The sequence below is a fragment of the Physeter macrocephalus genome, unplaced genomic scaffold (assembly GCF_002837175.3).
Source record: "Physeter macrocephalus isolate SW-GA unplaced genomic scaffold, ASM283717v5 random_54, whole genome shotgun sequence".
Classification (NCBI taxonomy): Eukaryota; Metazoa; Chordata; class Mammalia; order Artiodactyla; family Physeteridae; genus Physeter; species Physeter macrocephalus.
This window is the reverse complement of record NW_021145335.1, coordinates 63,658-75,338: the sequence shown is the minus strand read 5'-3', so window position 1 is coordinate 75,338 and position 11,681 is coordinate 63,658. Positions and strand designations below refer to the sequence as shown.

The 11,681-nt window shown below is 60.4% G+C and overlaps 1 protein-coding gene across 2 annotated transcripts; it reads right to left on the bottom strand.

Moving 5' to 3' along the window:
• Positions 1 to 4,876: 4,876 nt before the first annotated feature.
• Positions 4,877 to 9,233, bottom strand: LBX1 (ladybird homeobox 1). 2 transcript variants are annotated; one of them, XM_024121643.2, is made up of 3 exons: positions 8,875 to 9,233; positions 7,186 to 7,895; positions 4,877 to 6,489 (listed from the first exon to the last, which is right to left on the bottom strand). In XM_024121643.2, exons 2-3 carry the CDS (start codon positions 7,508 to 7,510, stop codon positions 5,963 to 5,965), a joined length of 852 nt encoding a protein of 283 aa, XP_023977411.1. In that variant the 5' UTR covers positions 7,511 to 7,895; positions 8,875 to 9,233; the 3' UTR covers positions 4,877 to 5,962. The 2 variants fall into 2 exon arrangements, with proteins under 2 accessions (XP_023977411.1, XP_028339396.1); XM_028483595.2 differs by lacking the exon at positions 8,875 to 9,233 and adding an exon at positions 8,393 to 8,852.
• Positions 9,234 to 11,681: the final 2,448 nt, after the last annotated feature.

Genomic DNA, 11,681 nt, shown 5'->3' with positions numbered 1-11,681 from the left:
CCCCCTCCCTTCCCATCATGTGCTCCACTCCACCCCCCACCATAAGTGTAAATTTGAGAATTTGAGTAGCCAGCTTGGTCAAGCTGTTTGGAGCTAGGATTCTGGTTGTCTGTAGTTTCAGTTCCACATCAATGTTCATTCTCCCGGTTATCTTGTCACACCCGCTCCCTGCATACATCACACACCCCGGGGGGCATCACTCACCCGCTGGTCACACCCACCCCAGTGACACCTTTACTTCTTTTCTGTCCATTGCACAAACTTAGTCACACCTAGTTTGCAACAATCAGTTACACGAACACAGCAGCACACACTCAGTCACCCCCAGTTGCACATGCTCCATTTCATCAATCAGCTGCACATGTCCAGTCTCTCAGTTGCACACACTTTCCTGCCACACTCAGTTGATGCTGGAGAACCTGGCCACACACACACACACACACACACACACACACACACACACACACACACACACACACCCTCTCAGCCCCAAGGTCTCTCCCTGGACTGGCACCTGTTAGATGGAGACAAGGTAGCTTGCTGATGGCAGCCCTGGATCTGGAAATGCAGAGGTGGGGCCCCAGGAAAACTCAGGGTGGGAATTCTCCATGCTGAGTATTGCTCCCCCCTCATACACATGCACCAGGCCCAGAACCACCACCTTCCTTTGCTCTAGTCCCAGGAGCCTCATCTGTGGGAGACATAGCTTGTGGACCCATCCGGGATCAGGCTCCCAGCTCCCCCAGGCCTGCTAACCTCTGCCCAAGACCTCATTCGTGCACATGCACAGTCTAGGGAGGCACGCATTTTGCACACAAACCAACCATCCACAGTTCTACAGCCCAACCATCATTACCCAGCGCACCCACAGTTCTAACCTGGACTCACACTACCCGCAGCCGGCCAGGGGACTGTCCACTTTACCACAGCGGCTTCCAACCTGCTGACCCTCGTGACCCCAGTTTGCTCAGGTTCCAGGTCCCCTCTCCCTCATCTTGCAGTCCCTGCCCCTGTCCATTCTGGGTCCCTTATCTAGTCACTCCCCCTACACCTCATGCTCCCTTAAGCCCCTTCCCAGGTGTGTGTGTGTTGGAGGAACATCCGTATTCTCGGCACAAACGGCTTTCTGGGCCTCGAGAAAGAGGGTTTGGTTGTTGGAATAGGGAGCAAAGTCAAGGTACCCTGGGTTCCAACGGCAGGAGACATGCAGGGCGATGTGAGTGGACTTCCCTGGACCTGGAGGCTCCGAAGGGTGGGGAGGAGGGGGTCCCCACGGCGACTGGCAGGGGCGGAGGGAGGGGAGGCACGCGGCCCCAGCCCGTCCCTTTCAGGGGGGACTCATGCATCAAACTTCAATTTTCCGGACGATTGAATTAGTGATTTTTTTTCTCCTGAACTAAAATACACTTAAGTCTTTGGGATTAATTACCACGTTCTGGTCCCTCAGACTGGAGTATTACTTATCGGAGCTACGTCTGACACCGGCCCGACACCTCGTAAAATAAGGAACTGCTCCTCCTGGCCTCACCCGGCGCCGCCCGCAGGACCCCGGGTCGGAGAAGGCGGAGCAGGGAAAGCCGAGCCAGCCGCATCGCCGAGCCAGGCACAGCCCGTCCGCGCCCCGCGGGGTCCCGGGCCGGGAGAGCAGAACCCGCCCGCGTCCTGGGACTTGGCAAGCAGGGCCGAGGCCCCGGACCCAACCGGGAAGTAAGAAGCAGAGCCGGGCCGCTTCTCTTGGGCAGCCGGGAACCGAAAGCGGGTCTGCAGAGAGGCCAGAGTCCTGAGCACGCAGGCCTGCGACGGCCCCAGGCTATAAAGTAACTCCGGCCACAGGGCTGGAGGCCCGGAGGGTCCCAAACCTTAACGAACTTCGCCCCGAGAATGGGCGCAGGGCCCACAGCCCCTCACACGATCCAAGCCACACTTGTACGTACACTCACACTCGGAGAATAAACACGTAATGCACACGCCCGGCTCCCACGGAGCGCCCATATGCAGTGCACGCAACACGCACAGCCGCACCCAAGGCAGGCCCGGCCGGCGCCTGTTAGGAGACCAGGGCCTGCTCTTGGATTCGAGGCCCTCTCCCATCACAGGTCCCCGCTGAAGCACCCGAAGCGTGGCCAAGGCCATCCCAGCGCCCCGGGCGGCGTGCGGGTAGCTGCTCTCACCAGAGCCGGGATTGCCTGGGAGAGGGTGGGCTAGAGCCCGGGCCTCCCTGGATCCCTAGCTCCTCGCTCCCATCTCCAGACAAGCCCTTCAGCCCTTGCCCTCGGTCGTCGCCGCCTCCCTGCGCGATGGGGTCAGGAAACTAGCCTCGCGCCGCGCTGCCCGCTCGGACCGAGTCGGGATGCCACGGCCACACGCGCTGTCGGCCGCGTTCCGGAAGCCCACCGGCAGCCTGGCGGAGGCATCGAATCCAGCATAGACGAGAAGACTGAGGGGCGGCTGGAATCCTCTTCCCAAAAGGTGTGGGACCCAGCGCGGCGCGCTCTCTCCAGGGCTCCTTGGGGTCAAGCCCTGGGCTCCGCGTTCGCCTCTCTCCCCTTCCCTCCGACGACCGTGCGGTCCCTCCTTCCGCCCGCCCTCGTTCTGGCCTATAGAAACAACGAATTCCTCCTCATCTTTCAAGGCCTGGGTCCAAAGCCACCTCCTCCCTGAAGCCCCCACTACCCCGGGCCCTGAGTCGGTTCTCCGAGCTCTGCAAAGGGCACTTCCCTGCCCCTCGGCCCAGGTCTCCTAGCTGCCCTGGGGTGCGGCGGGTCTCGTCTGCTAGACTGGGAGCTCCTTGAGGGTAGGAACTGGATCTGATTCGTTTCCATTTCCCCAGCCTCCAGCGTGGCCTGGCGCAGAAAAGAGGCACAACAAACATTTGTTGAATTGAATGGATTTTCCCCTTTATTTTATTAATCCTTCCCCTTCCTTCTTTCCTTCTTTCTTTTCCTTCTTCCTTCCTCCCTCGTTACTTTTTATTTCTTGGTTATATTCAATTGTCATGTTTTTCAGGCTCATTAAATCCATTTAGAGACAAAAGAATAAAAGGCAGAAGGGGAAGGAGGGGGAGGAGGGAAGGGGGAGGGGATGGGAGGGGGAGGCCAGAGAAGCAAACAAATAACCCGCTTTAACTAGACGGGCGGATAAATGGCCCCGTTTCTCCTCAGCCCCGATGCGCCTGCTTAGCTGCGCGCCCCGCGGGCTCTGCAGCTCGGGTGGGCTCAGCCCCGGGGCCACCGCCCCCAGCCCGAAGGGACCCAGCAGGGCCCGGCCCGGGGCCGCGAAGCGGGCAGCGGCCTGAGGTGCCAGGGCCGCTTCATTGGGATTCATGGGCGTGTTGGGCGGGCGGCCCCGGGCTCAGGGCGCGGGGCGGGGGCCGGGCGGGGGCGGGGTGCGCACGGCGGGCGCAGATGCCCGAGTGACCGACGCGCCGCGGTCCCTGCGCCGCCTTTGTGCCGGGGAGGCGCGCGCGGGGACCTAATCCATCAAATTGTCTACAAATTGTGAAGAAAATTCAAAAACCATATGGTCGCCAGCGCCGGCGCGCTCTGGGCTGCGGAGGGCCGTGGCCGCGCCCGCACCCGGAGCCGCGGGGGGCTGGGCCCGGCTATTGTCGCCTGTCAGCGGCCGCCCGGGTCCATTCGTCCCGGCCTTCATGGTCCGCGCTCCGAATTACAGACCCATCCATCCTGAGAGGGCGATTTATGTCGCCCGGGAGGAACCGGCCGCACGCCGGCCCCGCTGCCCGGCCGCCTCTTTCCTTCTTTCGTTCTCGCCTCTCTTCTCTCCCCTCTCCCCATTTCACTTTTCTCCCTCTGTCTCTGTTTCTGTCTCTCTCTTTGTAGCTTTTCCTCTTTCTCTTTCTCCCCCGTCTCTGTGGCTCTTCACTTTCTCGCTCTGCTTTTGAAGTGTTCTGTTCTCTTTTCTTCTATTTCTCTCTCTTCGTTTCCTCGTGGACTCGCACGTTCCCGATTCAGGCCCCGGGGCCCCATCGCCTGCCCGAGACCAGATGCGCATTTCTCACATCAATTTTGCTTAGAAAGAGAGCCGAGTGGCCTGGAGGCGGGACCCTCCTCTAGTGACAGCGGCCACTCGCCAGCCCAGCGACAACAAAAGCCCAGAGAGAAACCCGTTCCGTTCGGAAAAGTAAAAGCTGCCTGTGTTCCTGCTCCAGCCGCCCTCGGGGTGCGGGGACTCCCCCAGAGTCCTTGGGAGATTGATGTCTCTGTCCCCAGACGGGTTCGGGGCCCAGAATTTGTGAACGTTACCAGAAATCCACCCCAACTCTCAGACGCTTCGGGCTCACATCTTCCAGTGCCCGTGTGAGTAATTCAGCCTGCCCTTGGTGCCTTTGGCCTCATTTTCCTCCCTCACCCAAGGGTGAAGCCCTCTGGCGAACCGAAACTTGGGGAGCCCTTAGGCTCCAGCCCGATGTCCGACTGAGCTATATACCACACCCGAGGCTTAGCCGGTGTCCCGGGGAGCGCAGGAGGAATGCCCTTGGGTCCCGGCTGGGATGCACGAACCCCACGGCAAGTCCCCACCCACTCAGCCTTTGCCCCATACAAATTAATTTTGCACCCGTGGCGCCCTCAAAGTACGCACACGTTTTCTCCCAGCACTGTACGCCTCTCTTTTTACCCGGACCTGGCGAAGCCCGCTTCTCTCGCCCCCGCACCATTTGGTAGCTGCCGCGTGTTTGTGGGCAAGAAGCGCCTCCTCCCTCTCACTACTTCCCCCTCACCCCTCATTCTCACGCCTGCCCCGAAACTCCTCCAAATCTCCAAGGCCTGGGCAGCCGGCGACCAGCAGCGGCGAGACACCGAGCCTGACGCGGCTTCACTGAATAAGGTCCACTCGTTCAGAAACGGTCACCGCCGGTTCTAGTAAAATGGCAAAGACTTTATTTATCGGAGAAAGAGGCCTTGGGTACAGTCCGGGGAGGAGAGGGCAGGGCAGGAGCAGGGGAGTGGCACGCGGGACCCACCCTCATCCAGGCACCCTCGTCTGGCCAAGTCGAGCTAGGAGCAGGGCGTTGGATACCGCAAGACAGACCCAGAGCTGTGGAGGAGGTGGCGCGAGGGCTTAGGTCGGCCTCCTCTCAGTCTCTGACACATGCAAAAAAATTCTAAAAAGAGTAAAAAATAATTCTTGGGCTTTGGGTTCTGTTTTCGTTGGTTGGTTGGTTGGTTGTTGGATTTCCCCCTGCTTTGTCCCTAAGACCCGGACCCCAATAGTCAGTCCCAGGCAACCGGGAGAGGGTGGGAGGAATCTTAAAAATAGCATTACTGGGCATTAGGAGGCAGAAATGGCATCGAAAACAGACTTCTCTCGCTGGGGTGGGGGAAACATCGATTTGAAACTCGCAAGTCAGGACCCGGTTGCCTCCCTCAGCCCCTTCCCACGTGTGTGGGGGGGGAATAAAGGCAGAAAGAAATAAAAGAAATCAACTGCAATAGGCCTAGGGAGGTGAGGAGGGAGAGGGCCGGTGCATTCGCCACATGCAGAGAAAAATCAAAAAGTCGGGGCTGCACCTCCTCCAGACCTCGAGGTTAAGTGTTCATTACCCTCGATTCTATCTCGCCCTCAGCAAACCCGGCAGCCTGAGCGTTGAGAACATGGAAATCTCCGAGATTTTAAAAAATAAAAGAAATAAAGAAAAAAAGTCAGGCTGCGGTGGGAAGAACCCGGTATATAGGTTTAAATATTTATACAGAAGCCATACAGAATTGCACGGCGAGGGCTCCCGGGGCAGCGGAGGCCGCGCGCGGCGGCCGGCTCGGCCGGCCAGCCCGGGTTTATTGCTTCGAGAGGGAAGAGGCGGCTGCCGGGAGCCGAGTCCGGGCCAGGGACAGGGGAGAAGGCGGGAGTTGCAGAGGAGGTCCCAGCTCCCCTCGGCGGTCCTGTCCGGGAGGTGGCGGGCAAAGAGCGCTAGGAGCCCGGGGCTGCGGAAGATGCCGGGCGCCTCTCAATCGTCCACGTCGATCTCTTCGTCTTCCTCGTCCTCCGAGCAGTCCTGGCTGCTGGCCGGCTGGTCCGTGAGCGGGGAGGCGGGCGAGAGCTGCAGGGGCCCGGCGCCCGGGGCCTGCGGGGCGCCTGTGGGGAGTGCCGGAGAGCCAGGCCTTGACTTAGCCCTGCCGCAGCCGCCGCCGCCGCCGCCGCCGCCCGCAGCCTCCGAGTTCTGCTCGAGTTCGGCCAGCGCCACGATGTCCATCTGCCCGCTGGGGCCCAGTTTCTTGGCGGACTCCACGTCGGCCTTCATCTCCTCCAGGTCCCGTTTGAGCTTGGCACGCCGATTCTGGAACCAGGTGATGACCTGAGCATTGGTGAGGCCCAGCTGCTGCGCAATTTGGTCGCGATCGGCGGGGGACAGGTACTTCTGGTAGAGGAAACGCTTCTCCAACTCGTAAATCTGGTGGTTGGTGAAGGCCGTGCGCGACTTTCGCCGCTTCTTGGGGGTCTGCCGCTGCCCAAAGATGGTCATCCCGTCGCGGCCTGAGAGGAAACCAAAGTATAGGCTTGCGCCAGAGGAGAGGAGACCCCACCCCGGTCCTTACTCACCCCACCTAGACCCATCCGGCCTGCAGTCTGCCGCTGTTCCCTTCTAGGATTAGATTCGGCCACCCGGACTAGGGCAAGCCTAGGCTATGGCAAGCCCCCTTCCCCCATCTCTCGTCTACCGGAAGTCCCTAGGAAAAATTGTTTTGGTCTCTGCCGCTTCACCTGAGAGTTGGTTTGAAAGACCCGAGGTCGCTAGAACATGAGAGCCAGACAGGGACGCCCTGCCTGGGTGTGAATGTTGGCTCTCCACATCGTCGCAATCAGCCCTGCTCTACCCCTACCCAAAAGGTCCCAGCAAAGGCTCTGCATTCCCCACTCCAGGAACAGGGCTAGCAGTACCCAGGCCACTGAGAACGGGAGGGAGTTAAGCAGAGCAGGCAGACTGCAGAGAGATCTTGGGTTCCTGCCTCCCCTCCGCGGTCACTCGACTCTGGCCTATCCAGAGGCGCCTAGGAAATAGGGTTTGGGTCCTGTCCCACGCATCTTCACTCCCAGCGGCAGCGGCTTGGGCTGGAGGGCCCTGACAGCCGGCGCGGGAGGGGGCGGGCAGAGGCAGAGAGCACTAAGCGTGGGACACATGGAGCCGGGAGCCTGGTGCTGGGCGCCGGGGAACCCAGTGGCGGCGCCTACCTTCGGCTGCCTGCAGGACGCTGACCTCCAGCCCCTTAAAAGTCTTGCTGGCAAGCTCCTCCAGCGCGCACAGCGGCGAGGTCTGCGAGAGCAGCGCGCGGCCCGCCAGGGGCAAGCCGCCCGGCGCGTGCTTGTCCGCGGCCGCCAGCAGGTGCGCCGCCCCGCACAGCGAGTAACTTCTCCGCACAGACGGCTTGTTGAGGATGTCCTCGATGCTGAACGGCGTCAGCGGTTTGTTGGAGTTGGCGGGAGGCGGCAGGTGGTCCAGCGGGCTGCGCCGCCTCTCCTCCCCCGGTGCCGCCTTGCTGTCCTCCTTGGAAGTCATCTCGGCCTCTTTTGGGGGCCCGGCCGGGGCGGCTCGGGCCTCGGGGACCCAGCCCGCGGGCAGCTCGGGCGCCGGGAGGCGCGGGCGGGCGGCAGGCGGGAAGGAGGCCGCGCCCGGCAGCGCGCGGGCCGGGCTCGGGGCCGATTAGCGCAGCGGCAGAGGCGAGCACAGCCGCACGGGGCCCCAGGAGGAGGGCGCTGACGCGGGCGCTGCCGCCGCCGGGGCTTCCAGCAATCCGGGGCGCGAGCCGGGGCGCGCCGCGCGGGGCTCCAGTTTCGCCAGCCCCGGTGCTATTTAAAGGTGTCAGGTGGCTCCGCGGCGGCTCCTGGCCCCGGGTCCTGGCGGCGGCAGTTGGAAGAGCCGAGGCGAGGGCGCCGATCCCGTACTACGAGGGGAGGCGGAGAGATGGGGCAATTGACTATTGCTAACAAGTTAGCCTTGATCGAGGAGTAATCAATTATCTGCAGCGGCACTTCTCTCTCTCTTTCTTTCTCCCTTTCTCCTCTCTTCTTTCTCTGTTCTCTCTCCTCCTCTTCTCTCTCTCCCTCTCTCCCTCCCTCTCTCCCTCCCTCTCTCCCTCCCTCTCTCTTCTCTGCTCCCCCCGTCTCTCTCCTTCTCTCCCTCTCCCTCGTCCTCTCTTTCACTCTCTGTCAGTCCAATGCAGGCAGCTCTAAGTTGGGAAGCTCATTAATTAGCGGGCCTGGGGTAGGAGGAGCCGGCTGGAATTAGCCTGCCTAATGCGCCTGTCAGTCCCGGCGCTGCGCCGCGCTCGGCCCGACCTGTTTGTAAATTACATTAGCGGCTCCTTTATTGCACCCGAACCACCGGCGACTGAAAAGCCGCCGCCCCCACCCCAAACTGTGAGCCGCGCTCCCGGCGTACCCGCCTCCCGCCGGCCTGGCTGTGATGGCAGCGCTGGCCCGGAGGTCTCAGGCTCTCCAACGCGGGATCTGGCGCCGGAGAAGGGCGGCAGGAGCCCATCCGGGGAGGTATGCAGCCGCCGCGCGGGCCAGGTAAGACCAGGAGCCTGGGTGGGCCCCGTCGCCGCCCAGAACGGACTTTGCCGAGCTGAGATCAAGGACCCAACACCCCTACCCCCAGATCCACTTGCCCCTCACCCACGGCCTTGGGCAACGCGCCTGGGGAGAAGGAATCTGCAGCCCTCGGGTTGGCCCGCGGGAGGTCCAAGGAGGCTCTGCAGCCCTGGGTGAGGCGACACAGGACACAGGGGTGGGGGATCCCAGGGGTTGGGAGAGGAGGCCAGTCAGAGGACACAGCCTTCCCCAACCGAGAGGTGGAGGGGGGGACTTGTTGGTGGCTCTAGGCACCTCTCCCCCGGCCTGAGCCTGAAGCGACAGCCTTACCTCCTCCGGCAATCTTGCACACTCTTCTCAGGCCGCGGCTCTCCGGGCCGGCTGGGGCCACGGCCCGCCTGGTGACCGACGTCCGACCGTGGTAGCCGGGCCGGGTGCCGGGGCTAACGGGGCAGGCTTAGGGCCTCCCCGCTGAGCTCTGCCCGGCCCCGGCCGGGGCCCCGCTGCCGGCCCCGCCCAGCCCAGCGCCCGGCTTGAGTGCACCGCCAGGCCGACTCCAGCTGTTCCGGATGCGTGGCGGGGGCCCGGAGGGGGCCGGGCCACGGATGGGGCTGCGATCTCAGGAACCCGCAGGGAGAGGCATTCGAGTCCACTGGGCACTGGGAACCCTACGGCCCGAACTCTGTGCATATCAGGCGAGCATTTATGTGTGTATTTGAATGTGCTTATGTTTTTGAATATGTATATTTGTGTGTGATTCTCCATGTGTTTATTTGTGTAAACGTATGTGAACCTGTGGGTATTTTGGCGGCTTGAACCCCTACCTATGTCTTTCATTCCCCTGAGGCACCCAAGGGGGCTATGTCCCCAGTTTTTGGTGTTTTTTTTCTCTTGAGTCCCTCCTTTGGTTTGCGTGAGGCCACCTGCCCTGCCACCCTAATTTTCCATTTCCACCCCTGTAGAAAGGAGGGGAGGAGGAGAGAGGTTGTAGCCAAGAGAGGAAGAGCTGTTGCCCTCCCCACATACAGCCCCAGCCCTTTCCCTGGCTTTGTTTGTAAACTCCTGGGCAGGCAGTGCAGTCTGGCAGCCCTGCTTGGTCCAGAGAAGGCCCCAGAGAGGCCAGTGCAGAGGACTGTGGCCCAGCCCAGAGGTTGGGGTGGGAAGAATAGGACCTCTTGGGCTTCTTGCCCCTTCATACCTGCTCCAGAGAGCAAACCAAGCTGGGCTGTGGGGCAGGGGACAAGTTCTCTTCCTTGATGCCTCTAGCATAGGGTCCTCTGAGCATCAGAGATCAATTTCTTTATCTCCCGGTTAGTTATTCATTTGGAACAAGGCTTGCAGCTCTCCAGAGTAAAAGGGGACAGTGTAGGGAGAGAGGATTCTTGTTTGGGACCTCAGTGCCTGCCCCAGGCCTGCTTGGCAGTGTTGGGAAGATCTACTTATCCTCTTCCGAATCTTTGTCCTGCATTTTGGGGGGGAGGACAGGTGCTTTAGAAGCAGGAACAGTGAGAATGTTCCCCCAGAGCTGCAGAACTATCCCCAAGGCAGGCTTGTCTCTGATGCATCAGTGCTGCTCTGGAAGCCATGAGGTGAGACTGGGCCTGGTGTCGGAGTCCAGAGATGGTGGAGAGGGATCTGAAGAAGAGGGCTCCAGGGAGCTGAACCCTGCTAGGTTGGAAGCTCTGGGACCAAAAGGGGTCTGCTCTCTCCTCTTACTTCCTGCTCTCAGGATCTCTCCTCAGCCTCTGGCCCACAGCCCTTTCCTGCCATAACCCCCAAAGCCCTGACCCAGAGGCTCAGGCAAGCCATATCCTCCATGCTAGCAGAGGAGGCCCCTCCAGATCAGGAAATAGGGACTCTTTGGTCCCCATCCTCCTGAGGAGCTCCCATTAATACTCCTCCTCCCCTATTTTTCCAGTCTGTTCCTGTCTCCACACCTGATACTGGTCGGCAAGACAGGATCTTAAGGACAACCCTGCTGTTACCCATCTCCTATTCCCTCAGGACCAGCAGAGTTCAGGATTATTGTGAGGCTGCCAGGAAGGTGAGGAAAGTGAATTGGGGAGCAGAGGGGTGGTAGCATAGAATTCCTCCACTGGAGCCCTGTTTCCCTGGACCTTTAGTCTCTGGCCACATTGTGTCAAAGTGGACAGGACAGTCCACAATCATCTGCTACATTACCCCTTCCACCCATCATTGTCAAATCTCTTCTTCTCTTCCTGGCAGGCACCTGCCGCCCAATCCCAAGGTTTTGGGTTTTTTGGCCTATTTGGTTGTGCTCTCCACTGGCCAAACAGCTCTGGCCAGCATAGTTGGGGAGTCAGGGGGCACCTGGTGTCACCTGCCTGTTTTGTTGTTTAGGGCCCCCTACCTCCATCACCTCATCCAGATTATCTTCAAAAACCAGCCCAACTGCCACACTGATTTTTTTCCCCCAACCCTGTGGTTTCCCCCCAACTCCAGACCCCAGTGTGTGGGAGATTGGCATCTTCTGGGATCCTGGGAGCCCAAATCCACTGCCTCCTTCTGCAGAGCTAGGAGCTGTGTTTGGGGTTTGCCCTTAGCCCCACTCCCTGTCCTGCCAGAGTGGGAGATGCTTAAGAGCAGGGTCCTTGATGTGGGGATTCCATCCACTTCAGACATTCACAGGCCAGGCAAGAACCTGGGTACCCTCAATTATTGGTTGAATGAGTTTTTGTCAAGCAAACAGAGTATAAACAATTATGTATTGTGGAGGGGCAAGGCTTGGGCTTTGGTGATCCCACCTCAGAGGATTTTTGGAGATAGTAAGATTTTTGAAAGGGGAGTAACTCAGAGGCAGGTGGGGTGAGTGTTGGTGGGAAGGAACTCTGCCCTTGCTCCAGGATCTCACCTTCTACTCAGCCCCCTTCATGGGATTCAGTGCTGGTTCAGGAAGACTTTCTGGGGTCCCCCACCCCCGGTCAGCTGGGCCAGTGTCTTCTCCCCTGGAGGTGGAAGCAGCTGGTCCCTGGAGTCTGCTCCACAGAGGGAATGCCTGTCTTCAGAGCCTGGTCTATACTGTATCCTGACTCCCGAATTCCTGCTTGCTGCCTATACCACCAGGGCCCAGCCTTCTTCGGTCTCCAGTGGAAGGGGAAGGGATTATTCTGCCCAAA